Below are 23,908 nucleotides of genomic sequence, written 5' to 3'. Positions count from 1 at the left end.
ATATTGAGCTCATTAAAGAATTGAATTATCTAGTAGAAGAACTAACTGTACGTAGAAATACTTTAATCTGTCCACAAAAAATTGAATTGGTGTATGGAACACTACAAGAATAATGATATTTAGCGACGAAACTTTTCGTCGCTAACTAAGAATATTCGTCGCTAAAAATTATTTATGACAATATATTTTCGTCGTTAGTGTCGTCGTTGTAAGCTTGTCGTAAATATAACTTCACGATGAATTTTTTATTTTCGTCGCTAATATTTTAACAATGTGAAGTTTTCGTTGTTAATGTGCATTTTTTCGTTGCCAACTTATTCACGACGAAATAATAAAACTCGTCACCAATGCTTGTTCAGTCGACACATCATATGCTTCCACCCCATTATCCCATAGTCCCTTCAGTTCGTTGATCAAAAGTCGTAAGTATATATCTATCTCTTTCCAAGTTGATTTAGGCCCAAGAATTAAAAGAGACATAATCAAGTATAATGACTCCATCATTTTCCACGGTGACAAATTATAATTCACAAGTATAACAAGCCACATACTATAAGCATTTGAGATATTTCCAAACGGATTAAAACTGTCGGTAGCCAACCATAAGCGAATATTTCGTGGATCACTAGCAAATATTTCATGCAATGTATCAAATTCTTTCCATGATTCACTATTTGCTGGATGCCTTAATATATCATCTATTTCAACCCGTTTTTCTGTATGTCTTCTTATATATTTTGCTATATGTTTCGCAATAAACAACCGCTTAACTCTAGGCTTCAAAGGAAAATATTAAAGAATTTTCTAATCATCTTTTTCTTATTTATCCCATCATACTTGTATCTAGGTTCCTTGCACACCAGATATGTATCCTTATTTTCGTGTTCACCCCAAAATAATATACAATCATTCTTACATGCATATATCATCTCATATGTCAATCCTAACTCTTTTAATATTTTCTTTGCTTCATAATGAGAGTTTGGAATCATATTCGGAAATGCCTCTTGCAATAATTGAAGTAATATATCCAAAGATTTATTGCTCCAGCCATTTAACATCTTAATATGCATTAACTTTACTAAAAAACTGAATATAGAAAAATTATTACAAGTGTGAAGTAACATATCAAAAGATTTATTGCTCCAGCCATTTAACACCTTAATATACATTAACTTGACTAAAAAACTGAATATAGAAAAATTATTACAAGTGATACAATTCGATCTTTTTGTACTTCTTCAAACATTGAGTTATAACTTCCTTTGAGATCATTTGTATTCATGTTTTCATTGATATCATCTAATTGAGGGTCAATGGTTTCTCCATTTCTTAAATCAGTAAACATGTCTTGAAAATCATTTTCTTTAAAATCACAATCAAGTTCCTCTTCATTGACAATATTTATATTAACAGATGATGTAGAAGATTCACCATAAAAGTTCCAGACTTTGTATAATTTGTCAAATCCCCACTTATAAAGATGTCCTCGAACATAATCCAACTCATATTTAAAGAAATTGTCACACCTTCGACATGGACATCAAATATTTGATAAATTTAAACTTATCATATAATTCTCGACATGGACAACGAATATTTGATAAATTTAAACTTATCATATAATTCTCTACCATCTTTAAAAACTGATTTAACCTATTTATATATTCAGGGCTAATCCAATTCTCAATCATTATATAACTTTTATCCATATTTATAAAACCTGATTAAACATATAAAAAAATTCATATTATTTAACAAATAACTCTTATAAGAATCAAAATAACCCTATTGGTCCTCAATATTTGACAGTGAAATATGACAGCTTGAAAATGAAAAAGACAAAGTGTTAGCTATATTAAAGTTGAGCTATGACACTCTCCCACCATAGGCAAAGAAGTATTTCACATTTGGCTCCTTATTCCTAAAGAATTATAGGATGACAAAGGATGAATTGATAAAACTATATTAATAAATGGTTTCGGAAGTTCAAAAGGAAAATTTAATGCTGAAACAAATGACAACCATGTCTTTAAGCTTAATTAAAGGAAAAAACTATCAAATATTTTTGTAATTATCATTCAGCTATAGAATAATTAGCTACTACCTTGTTGCATAAATTAATTAATGAAAAGCTTCCGAGAAACTATATGCCCTCTTCCTTCTCTTTCTCTATACTTGACATTGACTACTCTCGATCATCTTCCCATGAAAACTAGGTGAGGTTTAGAAGGTTTAAAATTTCAATTGGTGCTCACTCCTTCTGCGAAATTAACATTATCTTCTTCAATCTACTACATACTTTCGAAACAAATCAAAAACTAAAGGAACCAGAAACAGAACAGTGTATGTGGTTTGAATGAAAAAGAGCAAGCTTTGAAGCAGAGAGGTACGAGTATAATAAATACTATATTATAAACTTATTTCGTGGAAAGAACTAATGCGAAGCTCGTTCAAGAGGAAGAACACAAATCCACAGCAATAACAAACAGGGACACAATCACTGGAGCAAGGAGGAAGGAAAGTCACCTCGTCGGAAGGAGGAAAGAGTCGGGGAGTTCAATGCGTCATCAAGGGGGTCTCACCGGAGGAGGGAGGGTGCCGAAATGAGGAAAGAGTCGCCGGAAGGCAAGAGTCATGGAGGTGTATGCGTTGGGAGAAGAATGGTGCAGCGTCGGATTGGAGGGCCGACTAGGGTTAATAAAGGTTATTAGCGACAAAGTATATACTTTTTGCCACTAATCTAGTTTTGCAACAAAATATGAATAATTCGTCGTTAATTATTTGCGATGTATTGTAATTTTCGTCTCTGAACAAATGATTAGCAACGAAATATATACCTTTCGTCGCTAACATTTTAGCGGTGAGATAATTCGCCGCTAGATTCCTCGCCAATATAATTTTTTTTTAAAAAAAACTACGTCAATACTATATTTAGTCGCAAATAACGTTATTTAGCTATAAAATTTAATTTCTTCGCTAATAATTCATTGCTATTTTCCTGATTTTTTTGTAATGGAAGCTTCATGCATTAACTATAGTATATGAACAAAATCATTAATTTCATAGATGAATGGGCTGAGTCGAGTTTTCAAAATCTCGGATTTGGGGGAGCTGTATGCCATGAACCTAGATCCATATTGGTTGCATAGAAAGGTGAAGGAATTCAATGTGCCCTTGGAAGGTCAATTGGATTACTATCTGCAGTATAGCCCTTGGCAGTTTCAGCTTCAAATGGGAGCTCTTCCAATACCTAATCATTCAAACATATGCAAATCAATCTCATTACCACTTTTAGTCAGAATTAGGTGGGAACCTAACAACAATATGTGTCACATAACTTCAAGGACAGACCTTGGATGCCTGTTGCAAGACCTTCAGTTTTTCACAAAGACGTTTTCTTTCAGCGGCAATTCCATCAGGCTCCTTCAACATCTCATCAAACATATTTTCCCTAACAATGAGTTATCATGTCAGGCTTGATTCTTAGCAAGATAAAACAAGGAAAAAAAAAGCAAAAGGGCATATATACATCTCAGTAATAATAGAACCTGTTAAAAAGATGACTGATTAAAGGAGAACAATAAAGGTAGTACCTGTAAAGGTTTCTAATTAAAACATTGTGCAATTCCCGTTTTGTATGATTAACCTATGAAAATACATGAAGCATACAAGTCGTAAATACAAATCCATATCAAATTGTCCTAATAGAATAATAAAAAAAATGTAATCTCATAAAATTTTGGTTATTGTCTTCAACTGGAATTCTAGGACAATAAAATAACTAAGAGTTGCATTGTTTAATTTTTCATCAAAATTAATCAATGTATATTAACTAAGAGTTATTTTTTAAATTTTCACTGAAACAATATTTTATATATACACACACATGCATGCACACACAACACAAAAATTATAGAAAATGAAAATAAATCAAACAGAACAAACATACATTATAACTCCAAAAAACAATCTTCGATGTGACATAAGAAAAGCTAACTATCAAACATCAATATCAGGAATGAAAAAAACCATAAACAAAGCTGAACGAGCAACTCATAGTTAACCTTTTAGAGCTGACATTTTCACTTTAAAAGTTAATATGCTATATAAGTGTTTTTTATATTAAATAATTTTAAATTCATCGCATCCATATCCTCCATCCTGAAAAAGTAAATCAATTATTGGCCATGATAATAATCAAAAAAGTGCAACCAAAATTTGTCATGAAGTTACAGTTTGTCACATGTACTACTCAAAGTTAACAACAATGACATATCTGTGAGTGAAAACTTTTGCAAGAATATATAAGTTTAAGTTTTGGGGTACCAATGTGAAAATTAAACTATGGAAGGGTCAACAATGGGGAGGAAACCATAAGCAACAATGCAGTTGCCTTTAGCAGTAAGTAATTTTCTTTAGGTAGCATCAGTTGTCAAAATAAAAGATTCTTAGAATATTACCCATTAAACATGTATTGGACCAAAAAGTCTACCCTAGTTTTCCCTTCACTGAGCCCATGTCATACTGCAATTCATTTTTATAATATCACAAAATGATTCTAGGAGCTCAATAAAACTCGTTACGTTAAAAAAAAATTAAAGCACTCAGGCATTTGTGTTTACAAGTCATGCTGTATCAAATCTTGGTTGTCTAACAATATCAGAAATATTCAATCTATCTATAAAAAGAAACACATATGAGTTGTAAATACAACAGACACAGGATCAATGCAATGTTATTATACAAACAAGAAACAACGATTGCATCGATGATAGATAATCACAAGTCAGAAAGAAATCAATTTCTAGTGCTATTCTTAAGCAATTAGGAAACCATCATGTCTAAAAAGGACATATTGGTTTAGTGGAGGCTTGTGTCTTGTTATGGTACTAACTAAGGATTAAAATACCATGTAAAATTGGTCAAAACAGGCGAAATATCTCATTCCGCTTGCTGACCGGCACCGGCACGACCCCAACACCAACCCTATGGTGGCAGAAAGGCATCACTCGACGCCTTCGCTGTTGCAGCCAGCGGGGTCACACGACGCCTCCGCCATGACCGCGGAGGGGTCGGTGCAACCCCCGTTGCCACGCCAGAGGAGTAGCGCAATCCCGCGGCCGCACTGGAGTCTAGGGATGGCAATGAGTCGGGTTCGGGTCGGATTTTATATCCTCCGTCCCCATACCCATCGGGTATAAGATCTCCGATGGGTATACCCATACCCATTAAATGATCGGATATCTTCTATAGTTATAATTTTTCTTCTTTCTATCCAACTATTATCATTCAATAAAAATATATTAAAATTAACAACCTATTAATATATATATATATTTATAATTAAAAAAATAGATTAAACATCTATATAGTCTCCTCCTAATATCAACAAAAATAGTAAATTGATTTTGGAAAAAGAAAATTTTCTTTAATATATGTATATATATTATTTAATCGGGTATTCGGGTCGGGTATCGGGTATTGATAGTCCCTCCATACCCTCCTCCATTCGGGTCGGATGTCGGATCCTCCATCGGATTCGGATGAAATTGTCATCTCTACCAGAGTCACATGAACTTGCGGGCATGCTGTAGTTGCAACTAAAAGTCAAGTGTTTTTTTAATTCAAACTTAGATTGATTGCTTTAATCAACTTCTAGCTACAATAGGGATAATATGAAGAGGCTTTATTAACCCTAATAAAATTATCTAATTAATTATATAAAAAATATTTTATTTATAAATTATTTATATAAAAGCATCTAATTAATTATATATTTTATTTATTTTAATTCTAAAAAATATAATAATTTATTTATTTATTTATCTATTTTCATATTTATTTCCTTTTTTAAAAAAGATTATTTTTATATTAATTAGATTTTAAATATTTTATTTTTTTAATTAATATATTATATAATTAAAAAATACTGAAACTATATCGGCACGATACGATATCAAAATCGTATCGTTCTGATTCAGGACCAAAACCTTAGCACAGGTCGAAATTTTAAACCTTGATACTAACTACATATCTATGTGTATAATTTAGTGGAATCTATAGTGGTAGACAGATTGGTTTAGCTCAGAAAAGAGTTAGTTATGTGCTTACATTGATATTAATACTATACAAACTTAAGACAATAAATCCCATAGTGTGTGCTATTGCATATGCTAACTTAGACAATAAATCCATGGTGCGGACTATTGCTTATGATAATATTCTAAATTATGAGATTTTAGTTAGAAAAAAAAATAAAACATGAATTGCAGGGACGAACTTTGCCATCTAAAGGTTTTTAAATAGATGAAACTGTAATATTAATGATATAAAATGTTTAAAAGTTTATTTGGATGGTAAAAAAATCTGTTAATATGTTTTAATTATCTTAGATCTATCAACAAGGAGAAATATCCATCACAGACAAGGTGGAGCCAAAATGAAGAGCTTCTGAAATACTCTGCAATTTTCTTGTGCTCTTAGGCTAATAGAAAAATTGTGAGTGGCATGATCAGCAATGTAATTTTAGTCAAAGTGCAAGTCTGAAAAAGAGCACAACAAAGTTAACAAAAAGTTGAGACAGATACACTTAGAAAAAAATAGAAGTTTCAGTATTCATGAGCATTCAATAAATAAGGAACTAAATTAAGATGATATGATATATTCATTAACAACTGATAACTTCCATACTTAAAAAAATTTAGATCAATAGACAAAAAAGTAGGAATGGAGACAAAAGAAAACTGTACTTAACTGAAGAACATTTACATGATCTAAGTGTTGCCTAATGATATTGCCTTACATAAAGCTTATCGTCGCAATCAGATCTTTACCCTACACTAGCACTTAATGGCAAGATAAGATCTATTAAATTGGCCCTAGTAGATTAGGAGCGTGATGACTTGTTGGCCACATTATTGTGCCAAGCACTCACTATAAGCAGAAATTACTCAATAGGAAGCTAAGTTTCCTCAATTAGTTGCTCAAACATACTAATAGCAAACTGCACTCCAACTAAATGCATGCCAACAAAAATCTTATTTAGATCAGGTAATATAGATCTTTAATTATAAGTAATTTTGAAATAAAGAGACAATTACCTCGTAGAAATTTACTTTTCTAAGACAAATGAAAATAAAGTTCTATCAAAAGAAGACATCTAAATAACCAACCAGAATATAAGACTTTTACCAAGAAGTGCATGATGGCCTTGGGCACTGAGTCCTCAACATTTTTCCTCACAATGTCAAAGTATGATTTCAACAGCAACTTTGTAATAGCTATCTCCAAAGCCTCCTGTTCAGTTGGATTCTCTGAGGGTTTCAAGGTTAATGGTGGCTGCAGAAGGAAAAAACATGGAACTTTAATCAGTGCATATAACCAAAGTTGTCTGTAAACACCAATGATACATCATTCATGTTGATGGTACCTCTCTCAGTCTGATCATAGAAAATGAATGGTCCCATGTTTGTAAGGGTGTATCATATGACTTATTGATCACACTTTCTTTTGCAGGTGCACAATCCTCGCTAGCACCAAAAAAGGATGAAATACCCCAAATTGATCCACTTGTACTTCCTGGTCATCAAAACAATTCAAGCAGCACAAGTCAATAGCATTTCTTAGGGGGCGTTTGGTTTAGGGGAATAGGAGTGGGGAATGGGAATGGGAATCATTCATTGCCATTGTTAATGTTTGGATTATAGGAATATGAATACAAATAAGGGAATGAATCCTTGAAATTGGGTAATGACTCATTCCCATGTACCTCCCCTTCAATGAGCCATTACCCTATTTTCATCAATCAAAATATTCCCTTATTCCCAAAATACCCTTCACTTAAAACTAAAATTTTCTCCATTAATATCAAATATCAAAATATATTTATTTATTTTTTCTTTTATATCACTTCTCTCTCCTTGTTCTCTCTCATCATATTTTCTCTCTCATCATTTTATCACATACTTTCTCTCTCCTTAATCTCTCATTTCACACTCTCTTTCCTTTTTTCTCATTACACTTTCTCTCTCATCATACTTTCTCTCTCCTCAATCTCTTCTATCGCACTCTCTTTCTTCTTTTTTCTCATCATACTTTCTCTCTCATCACACTTTCTCTCTCCTCAATCTCTTTCATCACACTCTCTTTTATCTTTTCTCTCTCATCACACTTTCTCTCTCCTCAATCTCTCTCATCACACTCTCTTTTCTCTTTTTTCTCAGCACACTTTCTCTCTCATCACACTTTCTCTTTCCTCAATTTCTCTTGTCACACTCCCTCCTTTTTTCCTCAACACACTTTCTCTCTCAACACTCTCTCTCTCATCATTCTTTCTCTCTCCTCAATCTCTCCCATTATACTCACAGTTCACTTTCTCTCTCATCATACTTTCTCTCTCACCATACTTTCTCTCTCCTTAATCTCTCTCATCATACTCTCTCTCCTCAATTTTTCTCATTATATTTTCTCTCTCTTCTTCCTCTCCCATCATACTTTCTCTTACATCATATTTTCTCTCTCATCTTCTCTCATCATGCTTTCTCCCATCATACTTTCTTTTCTCATTTTCTCTCATTACACTTTCTCTCTCTTCATTCTTTCTTTCACACTTTCTCTCTCATCATACTTTCTCTCTAATCATTCTCTTTCATCATATTTTTCTCTTACATTTATCTTTATCTCAAATCTAATTTTTTCTCTTATTTTCCTTTAAGGGTAAAAAAGGAAATTTTGATTTATTCCGATAGAAGATATGCAACTAACCAAACATTGCTTTTAAGAGTGATATCCATATTCATACCCATTCCCATTCCACAATACAATGATTCCCATTCCGATTCCTATTCCTAGGAATGAACCAAACGCCCCCTTACATTTATCCACCAACCAAAAACAGAATCATTGGACAGACTATAATATATAGCAGGGGATAACTCATCATAACATAAAAATATGTTAGATCCGAGTGTTAGGAATCAGATTAGATCTTATAAGGAATAATTTCAATTTATTTTTCGGGAAAATTTAACTGTTTTCTTAGAAATTTTTTTTTGTATTAAAAAATATAAATAACCAATACAATATCAACATTTTATATAATCACAAATTTGAGTTATGATTAAAAAATATTTCCTCACCAGAAGAACCTGGTATCTCTGAGTCTGCAACAGGTCGAGTACCCTAATCACCAGAAAATAAGAAAGGAAAGAAGTATACATAAATTGAGAAGTTCCTGCTGATTTCAAATTCCCATCAATAACAACAAGAGTAAAAATTGTAAGTCACCTGCAAGTGATCAGAAACAGCTCCATTTGCAATAGATCTTGTAAAGATGCCTCGTGACTTTGAAACCTTTTCAACTCCTTGAAATTTATCTGAATCAGCTGTATCCTAATACAGGATAGGTGCTTGATTCAAAATTAGATACCAAGAGAAAGTTCAGACAAAACTTGACTAGACTAAAAAGATAGCTAAAGTTAACAATCAGAGCCATACTAGCTAGTAGCTAAATAATAAATTTTCCACCACTTAAATACTAAGGAATTCCATCAGGTAACTGAATTGCTGCTATAAATGGAGATCAGATTTCTACTGCTGATTCCACAATGCACATTCTATCCTAGATTGTACACAAGTTGTATTGTTGTACTTTTTCAAATTGCAGTCAGGTGTTCCTAGTTGTGCAACAAATTGCTAATGGCATTTAATTGAAGAAATGAATATTGTTTACTTAGAAAGAACTCATCTACATGTGTACGGGGACATGGAGATACCTAGCAGGCACAAACAGATTATGGATCCATGGTTTCAAAGCAATGTTAGGTTTAAAAGCTTCACCATGAACTTTCATATATAATTCATCTTGTTTCAATCACTTAGCATGAGATTGATTATGGTTTACCTCTTCTGAAATCTCCCCTCTTGAAGTCAAAATCAGACTTTTACTCGTCTCTAACTGAACCAATGACTCTTTTTCTGACCAATCTAGCAGTAGCATTAGAGGCTAGAGGAAGTTAGGGACTCCCAGCAGAAATATTAGGGAGATTGGTTGGATCTTTTCCGTAGAGAGAAAGTTTTGGTATTCAGTATCTAGTTCAACATGGCTAAGATTTCCGTTTGATATATTTTCAGTTTGAAACTTTAATCACACTTTTGTTCACAGCGCTTTTCTCCATCTCTCTATTAATGAAAACCCAAAAGATGGATTGATGATTATATATTTCTTCTTAGAACTTTTTTCTCCAGTATATTCCAAACTCTTACTAAATCTTATTCTGACAACTTATGGCTTCTAGTTATACAGGACTTTTCTAAACCTCCTATGCATTTACTCCTTCTCATAAAAATATATATTGAAACCAGATTCTATTTCTTCTTTGCAATCCTTCCCACGTTGCAACCTCATCTTTGCAGACTTCACAATCCTATGAATATATGTTTAAGAAAGAAGAAATATATTCATGAAGACTTTACCCATTTAAAGATCAAATAAACACTTCTTTGTCAAGTCGAATTGTCAACTCTTTCTGAAGAGTAGTTGAAAGCTCTATTGCATTATCATGTCCTCCACATCTTGATCAAGTGACTTACCAATTTTATTTGTTGCAACAATCTGGACATAGGTTAACACTCATGCTCCAACTTAATGTGTTAAGAGCAACTGGAGTTAATATTTGGGATCCACATGGGATATTTCATTAGTGTTACAACAATCATAAATGTTTGGTGTAGTTTTGCTATTAATCAATTCAACAAAATATTGTACTCATTTGTTGTCTTACTGAATAAACAAAATTTTTAATAAAGTTTGGACATGAAAATAAATCAAAATTTTCCACATAGTTCAACGACCTTGGAATAGACACTACTTTGCTCATAATATACTGAATGTCATAATTTCCAATTTTATGGAAGAAAATGCACCTTAAGTTTGGGCAATGGTGGAACTAATCTGGATGATTTGACTTGCTGTTGAGCATATTCCACAGCCTTGCTTCCACCAATAAAATTTGGATGTGAAGTATTTATATAATCCATCTGCAGAACATTATGTAAATTAATGCATTGAATAAATGTCTACTTGGTTAAATATTGCTACAGGAAATATTAGGAAAGCAATTTTAAAACAAAATATAAGAAGCGCTAAATGTTGAGATCAACCCACATAATGAAATGATAGAAGTTCAAACTTCAAACATTACGTTGTTGGAAATGATCTTCCGGAAATCATGTTCAATACATGTTTGCTAGAAGAAGCAAATGTTACAGAACGAGCAAATAAAATTTCCATAACTGAAAGCATTTAATTTCTGGTTTTCTGCAATTAACTAAATAAACAAACTTCAAAACCACTGCCACATGACTTCTAACAACCTTTTCCAAAGAAAAAGCAAGTTCCTTAAAATTGGAAAGAAAAGAACAGAGATATAGATAATACTAGATGTGCTTATTTCTTAATAGCTAAAGAAGGAAAAAAAATACAGAATCACATGTATAAACATTTAAATGATCACTCTGCAGCGAAAAAAAAAACATTGGGGACAGAAACTATGACGAACATCATTGTCAAACTGTTCAAAGTATTTGAAGCAAGGTTTAGAACCCTTATGTTGTACTGGATTTCAGTCTCTAACTAGCATGGTACATCTTTGGTATCATGCTAAGCCAACACTCAGTACACATTTGCACACTTCCAAACTCGCCAAGGTTAATTCAAATAAGCTATGATCCTATAATCCGCATCTGCTTGACTTGTTTACTTCATAGTGATTAAAAAGTTATTTATACTAAAATTTCAAAACAGTAAGTTATAAAATACTAGAAGCATTTTGACTATTGATTACACCAAGTTAATATCAAAATAAGTGTCATGTATCAGATGAGAACAAAGCTTAAACTATGATTCAATATTAGAGATTAGTCAGCTGCCGAAATAATATGATTTTAACAGTGTTGTGCTAATGCTCGACACATTACAATGTGCATCGAAACATTCTGGATAAATTTAAGTAAGTTTTACACCTTTAATATCATTTCACTTAGTTTATTTGCTTATTGAAATAACGCATAGTAATTAAATTTTAATTGTATTAAAATTTTGTTGTACCACAATGCACCAATACTTGGCATGCTTTGACATGTGTTAGAGTGTGCTAAGATGAATTTAGATAAGTTTGCCAATTTAATTCACTTTCATTTAGATTTTTCTACTTTTAATAAGCATAAGACAGTTGAATTAAAAAATGACTTTACTCAATTTTATTTAATATGTTGCTACACGGTGAAGGAAAAGAGATTATGGTCAAAGATTAAAGGGAAAGAGTTATGAGATGGATGCTACATGTTCTGCCAAAGTACAAAACACTCAGAAAGAAAAATATTTATAGAGAATGCTAAGATGGATAGTAAAATAGAGAATGCTGATATGAATTGTGAGGTAATTTCTAAGAAATGATGAAATAAAAAAAAATACTAAAATTATGGAATAATTAGATGTAACTCGAATAATTATTATAATGGCATGAACATATTGAAGTAGAAAAAAACATTGAAACATTTCAAAGTTATACAAGTTGAATCAATATAATCAGACAAGGTGAAAGAGAAGAGCGAGAAAACACTAGTTTTACTTAACATAATTGGGAGTTCAGTATTGCATAGATATGTTCCAAGTAACTGATCCTAAATATTTGGAACTCACGGATTGTTGTTCTTGACATGGTTTTCCTGAATATTTTCCACATAAAGGGTAATCAAAGATCCATCAGACCATTCCCATTTCAGTCAAATGGACATTTATTCAGGAAGTTTGAAGTTGAATTATGCGAACAATACTATGCATCCTTGCTACTGAGAAACACTAACATGAAAATGCATCTTAATTCAATAGTGAAATTGAACGCACAAGAAAACTTCATGAAAAACAAAAGGTATACTTTATTAAGGTTTAATAAATGACAACCTTTCAGTCGTTTTAGGCAGCCAACCTACTGCATAGCACATTGAAGCAGTAGGCCTCAAAATAATACTAAACAAAAGGATTTTAAAATGATTTAAGTCAAAACAAATTTACAATCAACAGTGCATAATTGGTAATTGCTAAATAAACACATAACAAAACACAATTGACATTATAACTGGCAAGAAAACATATAATATAACAAATCAAGCAAGCAAGTTATACACATAAGTAACCAATCTAATAAGTTATACACATAAGTGTCCAATCAAACGAGCTAATAAATTTCCTATTAACACATTGCAAGAAAATACATAACTATAAAACAAATCAATCAAGCAAGTTCATAATTAGTGTCATGCTAGAATATGAAAATTAAAAATTATATATAATTTAAAGTTTAAAATCACCCAACCACAATAGTTAGTCTAGTTTACAGGAGAAGTATCAAACAGAAGTTCTCATTAAATTCCCTATTACCACCCTCCACATTTTTTTGTATTTTTGAGCTTGTTTAACACATGAACCAGTTTTTTCCAATTAAACCCACCTAGACTGCCTAGTTACACAGCCTGACCCTATCCAACCTAGTCAGACCAGCTAAACCACTCTTTAGAAGATACGTCTAAAGAGGACCACATAATGGGTAAGTGAAGTGGTTCCCCCAAATGGAATAGACAATAGTGTTTTAGAACAATGATCTCTTCGACTAAAAATTTGATTCTACATTGGATCCACTGTGCAATTTTAACTGAGCCTTAATTTCACTGATATGTAAAGGGTATAATTAAACATTAAAATTTAATAACCTGATTCCAGAGTTTTTTTTTAATGACACAAAGCTTTGGGTGTAACAGCAATCAAAACAAGAAAGAGGAGAACCTTGGAGTTCCAACATAGGTCACAGTAATAAGCAGTATATGCAGTGTAGTACAATCATTATCTCAAGCAGATAGCTACAAGCATTCAGGAACGAAGAAAGAAAAAAGAAATGCAAATCAACCTCCATTCCAATGATGTGAGATATCATGGTTTCTGCAGGTTGAAGGCCTTCTCGCAAGAAGCTAGTGATTTCCTCATCCATGTGCTTTCGGAGGACAGGATAACAGTGCAGCTCACTAGTTAAGCAACGGTGACTCATCTACAAAGGAAAAAAAAGTCAAACTAATATGGCAGCTAACAATATAATAAAAAAAAGGACAGTCCGGTGCACGATGCTCCCGCCATGCGGGGTCCCGGGGAAGGATCCATTGTACGTAGGCTTAACCTGCTTTTTCAAGAGGTTGTTTCCAGGATTCGAACTCGTGACCTTTTGGTCACATGGCAACAACTTTACCGTTGCGCCAAGGCTCCCCTTCCAGCTAACAATATAATACAGAGAAATTATATATCTTTGTGAGATTTTGATAAAATATTAAAGAATATATGCCTTTATTAGTTCATTGTAAATGAACTTAGCACACTGAAGGCTGGGATCTAGCAGTCGGCTTATCTGCCTTCGCACTAGAACTTCAAAAGGTGCCTGAAATTAAAAGTAAAAGTACATTAATCAAGTTCATATTTTGGAAAGTTTGAGATGTCTAACAATTCATACCTCTGGAACAAATAAAGCAGCTCTTGGACCACTTGCATTTCGAATTGCCAAGCGAATATCTTCATCAGTTATGTCATCACAAGGATCGACTTCCTACCCAAGTGCAGATTACATGGAGTTAGAGAAAATCATATAAAACATATAAACAAAAACAACTGAATAAATAAAGAAAGAAACAATGAAGCAGTGAAGAAAATTCTACCCAAGTCCACCTAATCCATAAATGAAAAAAATGTAACAAACCAACCAGATTAATTTAAAAGGAGGAAAGGAACCTCGAGGCACTTCACAAAGATTGACTGGAGAATGTAATGAATTCGTGCTCCACCAGAAAGTTCATCTGTCGACAGTTCATTTTTTCCATCCACTATGGAAGAGCAAACTGTAGTACAGGGTATGATAATGGTTCAAAAAACTTAACATAACAAGAAAAGACACATAAACCAAAGGTACGTACATTCAGAATACAAAGTAACAGAAACATACACCAAAAAATAGTGTTAATACGCCAAACTAGAAACTAGGATTGTTGTTTTGGTACTATTTATCTATCAACACAATAGTAGAACATCAAAAAAAAATAATTTAATAATATTTCAAAAAATCCTTCGAATGGAGATCGCAGAAGATACTACTTCAAAACTCCAAAATCATACAACATTAATTTGGATATCAAATTGTAAATTTAATTTTTGATTGCCTTACCTTTTTTGCATTCTGCAACGGTTGACATTTCTGACATATACTTCTCAAGGCAATCAACTTAATTTGGCGACTAGGAATGGATCTGTTTAACAAAATTCATGACGATGGTTTTTTTTTCCAGCCACAGGCTTCCAACCATTAATATATCTACAATTCCTTAGATGGCATATCACTAAGTGTGCATTATACCAATCTGTGTCATCAAAGCATTCTAATGTGGTACCGCCACATTAGCAGCCCCCTCACGAATGCCCATGCCGTTGAGAGGGAGTACAACACGAATCCAAATTAGCAAGTGCATGGACGGGGATCCACCTGCCAAGTTTCAACCCCCACCACTGCTGTCATTATCCCATACACTTACAAGCCAACGATGGGGGCCCATCAGAGCATTCTAATGCTTGCATGATGCAAAGTACTGGATCAAACTCTTGGTTTCCAGATTTAAAAGCCTCAGAACATATGTCTAATAGTGTTTCTCTTCTTTAGTCTTATACCAATATCTTCATCCTATTCATGGCACTCTAGGAAATGTTAACGAGTAAAAGTGTGTATACCAGGCTTCTTTAGTCTTCTAAAAGTCAATATTTTCTTTCAACTTACTATCTGTGAGAAAAATCACTGATCACTAAATTGCTCGGTAATTTTTCCTACTGATTCTGTTCCTACTGGAAGAATGATTGCTACAAGGCATGATATACCAGACAATATGGGTGAACTTTATTACCTCGCCACCAACCAGTATGCTGAGCTGAACATCACTAAACAGGTTCAATACCTTTGATATGAAGAGTGGGTCAAGCTTCTATACCGGAGTTTCCATGAGCAACCAGGATGAGGCTTTCACAAGCAGACACAAGGGGAAACCTTCCGATAACACAAGGACTAAGTTTTTGTTGCATTGAGATGAGGCTTCTACAAGCATGAGAATTGTCACACGAAAAGGCTTTTGTGATGGGACTCTGCAACAAGGTAGGCCAGGAAAGGGGATCTTCATTTACAGGCATGATTCCTTCCTTTTCTCGCCTTTTCCTCATTCAGATCTTCACCATTTCTCCTCTTTCTCCTCCCTCATTCCTTCCTCCTCAGTTCCTCCAGCACCACATTTTGGCAAACTCAGCACTACACCAACATGACACTATCATTCCAATAAAAAAGGGCAGCCCGGTGCACGAAGCTCCCGCCATGCGGGGTCCCGGGGAAGGATTCATTGTACGCAGCCTTACCCTGCTTTTTGCAAGAGGTTGTTTCCAGGATTCGAACCCGTGACCTTTTGGTCACATGGCAATAACTTTACCGTTGCGCCAAGGCTCCCCTTCGACACTATCATTCCAATAGCGAACCAAAACCCTCACTCAACAATATTCCTATATATAAGAGAGAAGGGATACCTAACACAGGGAAGAACTCTAATCATTTTCCCTGTCTAATATATAAATTGAACCAATCAAGATAAACTGAGTGGCCTCCTGCTAGTTCAGTGATCCTTCAATTATGTAGTACAATAATTGCATAAATTCCCTTTCTTAATATTATGCAATTTGAAGGTGCTTGGATTATAACAATATCATAAATGATTAATGATGAAAAGTTGGAACAAAATGTACTCAGCTCAACAAGAATACCACCATGATAGAGGAATCAATATGTAAAGGGCAGCCCGGTGCACGAAACTTCAGCCAATGTAGGTCCCGAGGAAGGGTTTATTGTACGCAATCTTACCTTGCTTTCCAAGAGGCTGTTTCCGAGACTCAAACCCGCGACCTCTAAATCACATGGCAGCAACTTTAGTGTTGCGCCAAGGGTCCCCTTCGGGAATCAATATGTAACACATATATAATTCCAAATATAGAGCATCAAAGAAAATTAATAAGAGTAGGATAATGTTATCATATCAAAACACAAATCATACCCATGCTTACCCTCACAAAATTTGGCAAGAATGTTAAGTATTTTAACTCCTTGTCCATCCTGATGCATAAGAAAAATAGACAAGCAATACAAAATTACAAATAAATATGTGAAAAGCAATTACAAATTAACTCATTTATATTTATGTATCAGCTGTAAATATAAGTATATAACAATATATGAAGTTTGCATAAAATTACAATAAAGAAAATCATGTAGAAACTGATAAGTAAATGGAACTTACACAATCAACAAGTACGAAATATGAAAAACCACATTCATGATCAGAAGAAGCAGATAAACTTAAATGAGAAAAGGATTAGTGCAAACAGTCAAAATTGCCATCTTCCTTTGATCTGTCAGTCCAGTTAAACATAAGGCTTATGAAGGGTTGTACATCTGTATAAGTTTTCATCAACTCTAAGCTTAATAACTAAATAATTCCAAACACTATAATGACATTAGTTATATACAGAGATTTTCCATTATACCATATCTTATGTGAAAGTAACAAATATAGCTAGATGACTTCCAACATGTAAATAGAGATATACTAGAAAACTGAGAAGAATATATAATGTAGTTGTCAAAAGTGAATCAAGAGTAGCTGAAGGTTGATTAATATGGGGGCATAATATTCAGCTATGTTGCAACAGGGCATACAACTCCATTGCAATCACATACATGAATTTACACAAGTGCTACAACTGGATCAAGCATCGAATTAATTTGATCACTTGTAATGATAAGTTGATTAGAATATGCTCTAATAGAGTCTATGGTTAATGGAGTTGTACTTGACAATCAAGTTATGGTGGATATAGTCTTTGATTTATTGTTTCATTAGAGAACAAAATAAATACAGATAGCTTGCTACTTCATCTGATAGAAAGTACAATCCAATGAAATTATCTCATTTTTAGCTCCAATGATCTGGCATGCTTGCTAACCAAATCCTAAACTGGTCATAAAATTGAATATATTTATAACAAGCTAGGTTTCGACAATATATTTGAGCCAACTTAAGGTGAATTTTACGTTGGAAAACTAGGTTCCACAATAGGGGGAACCTCAAAGGAAATTCACACCTTATGATACTACAAATTCACAATAGGTTGATCCATACTTCAATAACAGAGAATATATCAAATACTTGATTGTTTCAAACATCGTCATAATGTTTAGGTCATTGAGATCATGCAATTCTTAACATTGAGATCAGTTGAATAGGGATGCACACCTTTGATTCCACAAATTCACCATAGGTAGCATGCTCCTTAGCCACTGCTACCAACTGAGCATTTATGTGAGACTTCAATGTTGGCAGTACAGCCATGATATGTTGTTCCAAAATCTGCAGAATAATTAGATTCACAGATAATCGTTAGCTTTAGTCATTTATAGTAAAACCAATTTATTATTTCCTTTCATTTGCCATCTGAAGGAACCTCATATAACATAAAAACTCAGAGCGTTTACTCTATTCAATTTCTTAGCCAGCTGAGGTATCCCACAACAATGAGAAAGACCATGATATGCCTGCAGCAGAAAATGTATTATAGTTGTGAAAACAATTGAATGAAAGAAAGACCATCAGAGTCACTTCAAGAAAGTGTACTGGATGCTTGCGGAAAAAAGCCTCTTCAAAAACCAATGCATCTCTAATGCTACGGTTGACATTGATGTCCTGCATTAGAAGATCTAAGAATTAAGATTGTGTACTGCACTTGGACTCAGTGCTAAGCTTGCTTTTTTTATATGTAAAATTTTGCTTCTGTGCTTCTATTTGTAAGGCAAAACATATTAACTTCTTACAGACAAGAAAAGTGTCAATGTACATGATGATTGGATAAAAAAATAGTTTTTAAAATTACTAATTATTATTCAATATGAAGAAATTGATGAAGATATGATAGAGTAGACAGTTGAAACTAAAGTGTTTTTTCAAGTCGTGTGTTCATCTATTGCCCCTTAAGCTACGATAAGTTCTATAGATTATGGCACAAACAAACCAAACATTACAAGTCAAATTAATTGGCCAGTTAGGAAACAATCAATGAAAAAAAACAGTATAGCAAACTAGAGACTGTTTAGTGTATTACGAAAGATACAATAAAAAAAATACTACTATCCAATAGTCATTGAGTTCCGCTCAATTGATGATACAAAGGGAGAAAACAGGTTAATATGGTAAAGACATCTTCGAAGATAAATCCTGTTGGATCAATTAAAATAGAAAGTCTAGGGTGTCAATGGAAAGCAAAATGCAAAAAAAAAACTCCTATTAGCATAATTACAAAATTTCTCAAGAAATATTGATTAGTAGCATAACTTTGCACCAATGGAGGGATAGATTATTAACTGATCTAAGTAGTGGGGGTTGACACGACTGAATGTTGTTTGACTTTATGCACTACAACCCAAAATGAAACCAACACAGGGAGGTATATTACCATCACTTATGGGACAATATATGTTCATATGATTAACCCAGCTACATAAGAAGTCTGCATTTCTTAGGATCATCAATTCCTCAATAAGAAAGCCTAAACAAGATGAAGTAAAGACAAAGGAGATATCAGGAATACCAAAATTGCAACTCAAACAATACGCGTGATTATGAAAATATCAAATATTTTCAAATTTTATATAAGGATATGGGTAAAAGACATAAAATTAGGCTTATGTAGACCCAAGACCAACAGCAAGCATAGGTTTACTTGAGAAGTTCTAGAAAAGAACATTCAATTTTAGTCAAAATAAAATGGCTAAAAAATATCATAGAAATGGTTGGGTCAATACACATTTTCAACCGCATATGTTTGTTGAACAACTATTAGAAATAAGTTTGAACATTTACAATGCTTTAATTATTATTATTATTATTATTTATTATTTATATGTGAGTGTGTGTGTGTGTGTGTGTGTGTGTGAACTTGCTGTTAAATTCAAGTGGATGATATTGCTAAAGAGATCCAACATAAGACAAAACAAATGAGGCACCTCTTGGCTACGATTGACGACTCCCACATAACCAAGTCGCAAAGGAATCACATTGTCAAGTAAAAAATTGTGTGCATCAGTTCCTCTATCCATTATATCCAGCTGTAACAACAAGAAAACCAGTGACTTTAGGCAAGTGCCACTAGACCACCATAGCCACAAACTAAAGTTTATGAAAAACCACAAAGAAGACCTTAGTGATGACTCCAATTGTACGAGAACCTGCCAACAATGAATAATTAGCTTATCAATCATTCTAATTTCTCTCAAAATACATTTAATCAATTGTACCCAATCACAAACATGGTGAAATAAGAATAAAATAAAATGACATTTGACAATCATACCATCTGGATCAGCAATTCTTGCAATTTGAAGTGCATCAGAATTTGCCAAATCAGTATTTGCTGGCGAAACAGCTAGTATAATGCAAGTTTCATGTTTGATATATGACATTATCATTGTTCTAATTCTAGCTTCAATGTCACTTGGTTGGTCACCTACTGGCACTTTAGTAATGCCAGGCAGATCAACAAGAGCGATATTCAAAACATTGGGAGAGAAAATCTTCAAATGAATCTTTTTATCTGAAATAGCCTTTCTCATTCCGGCTTCTCTCTCTGTTTCTTCCTACAACAGATAGTAGGTAGAATAATTACAATTTAGGAATGCACAAAACTCAAAAATCACAAATCACGAGCTAGATATTAGATTCTGAATGAAAGAGTTTGCATGATTTCTTTTTGTCTCTTGAGAAGTTTGATATTACAAAATTTGTACACCTTAAGATACTGAAACAAGAATCAATATTGAAAAATTCAAGCTAGACATTTTGTCCATCTCTTCCTTCTTTCTAACATATGCACAAGGGAATGTATAAAGTAACATAATTCATATATAGTCCAATAATGCAGTTTCAGTCAAAATCAAAGCCTGTAAAACTAGAAAATGGTTTGTGCACGTCGCACTTAATTGTAGTGTAGATGCAATGCTAATGTTTCAATAAGTTGACCAGCACTACAAAAGCACAATAACCCTACCATTCCTTTTGCAAAAGAGAAATAATACTTAGGAAAACAATAATAATAAATGATCATCTAATCTATGTTCTATTGAATGTCAAAACCTGAACATATAACTTGCATAGGGAATCAATGGGAGGTTTGGTAGTATATGTGCTTGTCTCCAGTACTTGAAATTTTAAGTAGTTAAACAATAATGATAAATGATCGTCTAATCTATGTTCTATTGAATGTCAAAACCTGAACATATAACTTGCACAGGGAATCAATGAGACGTTTGGTAGTATATGCGCTTTTCTCTAGTACTTGAAATTTTAAGTTGTTCATACGACCCATTTGCTAAAAAAAACGAGTTTGCAGCTGGTTATATGAGTTGAAATCATTCAGAAACTAGCTAGGAGTAGCATCCCAGAATAATTATTGATTTACCAAGTTTGCATCTGGTTATATGGGTTGAAATCATTCAGAAACTGGTTGGGAGTAACATCCCTAGCAGAATGATTACTAATTTCAGACTATATTTGGAGCGATGGTGGCTCAATACTTGAGAAAGGAAAGAAACTTCCCAGTTGGGAGGATAACATTCCTGTTTTCCCTGTGACCATCATCTGCTAAGGGGTAATAGTCCATTTGGGAGACTGATTCTAACCAAGTCCTAAAAGGGACGGCTTTAAGGAGAAAAATTGGAATATTACCCTTCTAGGCAGCCATTTAACCTCAATTCCAACCATTTCTTGACTTTCCTTTCACATTGTTTGTCCATCAAAAATTACATTTCACTTGATGAAGTTTTGGTTCTGTGTTTAGGCCTCTGAATACTTTTTCAAGTCACTGTTGGGGCATGGCCTTAAAGAGTGCGTTTTTTTTTTGCTGGTGAGAATATTCTTGTCCATACTATCCAGACTGTGAACCAGTGAGAGAAACATCTCCCGTGCAGCATTAAGTTGATTTGGACTGGCCCAACAGGTAGACGAGAAGGAGCACTATAGTTTTCCCTATTAGTTGTACCCATGTACTTAGGAAATCTTTCTCACAGCATCTTCTTCACCGTATCGAACCTATGAACCTACCTGAGTGTGAGATCTTGGTCAACTGATTGTAAGCAATGGTCAAAAACTTCTTCCAGGAGGCAAGGGTAAGGAGCGAATTGAAAATTAGTCTAAGCTTTAGGATGTTTGTTAATTCACGTTATCAAAGCACTATGCTGGATGAAGCATTTATAAAACGATCAAGCAAAGTAGGGTCTAGTTCCACAAGACAAGTTTCAGGCAGCACCTAGGATCATTTATCATCTACTCGTTTTTTATTTTCAAAATCCTTTTGCATGATAACAACATCAACAACAGACAGTGGTGTCTCATGCAATAATGAACTAACATGTAAAATGCATAACCTTGAAGTTGTCATGCGCAAAAGCAGCAGTTAGCAAAAGAAGCTTAATTTTGAAATTCCTGAGAAACTTTAAACGATCAGGAAGAGAAACGATTCATTGGTACCAAAAAAAACCGCAACAACTAAATTGCATATCAGAAGCCCATTTCACCTGGATTTCACGACGAATGTCCGAGAAGTCATAGAACCTCTTGCCCGGCAAGTGGAGAAACTCCCCCCACTCCCCATTTCCCTCATATGAAGAGTCCGAGGATGACTCCAGGCGCACCAGCTGCAGAACCAGAGGCCTCCGGGTACAGATATCAGTGCCCCGCGGCAGGAAGTCCCGGCCGACGAGGGCCTCGAGCACGCTAGACTTCCCGCTGCTCTGGCTTCCGACAACCGCCACTTGTGGAAGGTTTATGCTGAAGGAGCTACCGAGTTGAGCGAAGACGTCCTGAAGCCTATTCATGATCGGGATCAATTGGTGCCCTACCGGCCCGACCGCAGCCGCCTTCGGTGCATCGTTGGCCAGGAAGCCCTCCTCGGCCATTGTATTAGCTTCCGGTAGGAGAAGTCGCATGCGGATCGAAGAGGACCCTGGAAACCCTAATTGGTTCGCCCGGAGCAGAGCGGAGCGGAGCAGAGTTGGCAGAGCGTCCCGGAGAAAGCGCAGCGACGAAACGAGAACAAATTAAACTCCCCTCCCCGTGTATTTATAGCGATGCGGAATGACTGAACTGGACTATTCAACTATTCGTTGGACAAAGTATTGCCTTGCTTTTAAGGAATCAGATTCGAGGGGTACTTTCGGTATTACAGATTTCTTGGAGGAGGGGCATTTGCATTTCCTTGTAGGAACCCCGCGTCTGTAGGGAGATGCATTTTGAACAATTCGATGAAAGAAAATTAACCGTGCGATGCCAAGGGAATCATTTTATTTGGACGGTGGATTTATGACCTCGGAAATTAGAAATATGCGGACTCAGGCATCAGCACTCGACGGCTTTCTCCGCATGAATTTGACGGGTGGGAAAGGAAATTGTAATTTGTATTTTGTAAAGCTACGCCGATCTTAAAATTTAATTTATATATCTTTTAAAATTGCAATTTTTTAATTTTTAAATATGAGCTCATTTAGCTTTAACTCCTTATTAAAGTCTCAATTAAATTTACTTAATTATTTTAAATATGAGCTTATTAATTATATATCTATATGTTCCTTTTTTAGTTTTTTATTTATTTATAAATTTGATAAGAATTTTATTAGTATACATGATTTACAAGCTTTATTCTTTAATATTATTTTATGAATAATTTAATTAATTTAATTGAAAATTT

At 34.0% G+C, this 23,908-nt stretch overlaps 1 protein-coding gene across 1 annotated transcript; it reads right to left on the bottom strand.

The window, feature by feature from the left end:
• Positions 1-3,045: 3,045 nt before the first annotated feature.
• Positions 3,046-23,307, bottom strand: LOC122053039 (dynamin-related protein 3A-like). The gene is made up of 20 exons (XM_042614888.1): positions 22,740-23,307; positions 20,522-20,804; positions 20,368-20,396; positions 20,175-20,276; positions 18,790-18,858; positions 18,651-18,710; positions 18,412-18,525; positions 17,183-17,231; positions 14,831-14,937; positions 14,556-14,648; positions 14,391-14,483; positions 13,965-14,102; positions 10,927-11,040; positions 9,289-9,393; positions 9,141-9,183; positions 7,433-7,581; positions 7,195-7,341; positions 3,597-3,649; positions 3,355-3,454; positions 3,046-3,253 (listed from the first exon to the last, which is right to left on the bottom strand). The coding sequence occupies exons 1-20, from the start codon at positions 23,148-23,150 to the stop codon at positions 3,167-3,169; spliced, it is 2,346 nt and encodes a 781-aa protein (XP_042470822.1). The 5' UTR covers positions 23,151-23,307; the 3' UTR covers positions 3,046-3,166.
• Between the last annotated feature and the right edge of the window lie 601 nt (positions 23,308-23,908).

This window comes from Zingiber officinale, chromosome 3A (genome assembly GCF_018446385.1).
Source record: "Zingiber officinale cultivar Zhangliang chromosome 3A, Zo_v1.1, whole genome shotgun sequence".
Classification (NCBI taxonomy): Eukaryota; Viridiplantae; Streptophyta; class Magnoliopsida; order Zingiberales; family Zingiberaceae; genus Zingiber; species Zingiber officinale.
Note: the sequence above shows the minus strand (reverse complement) of the source record. Positions and strands in the feature narration are given on the sequence as shown.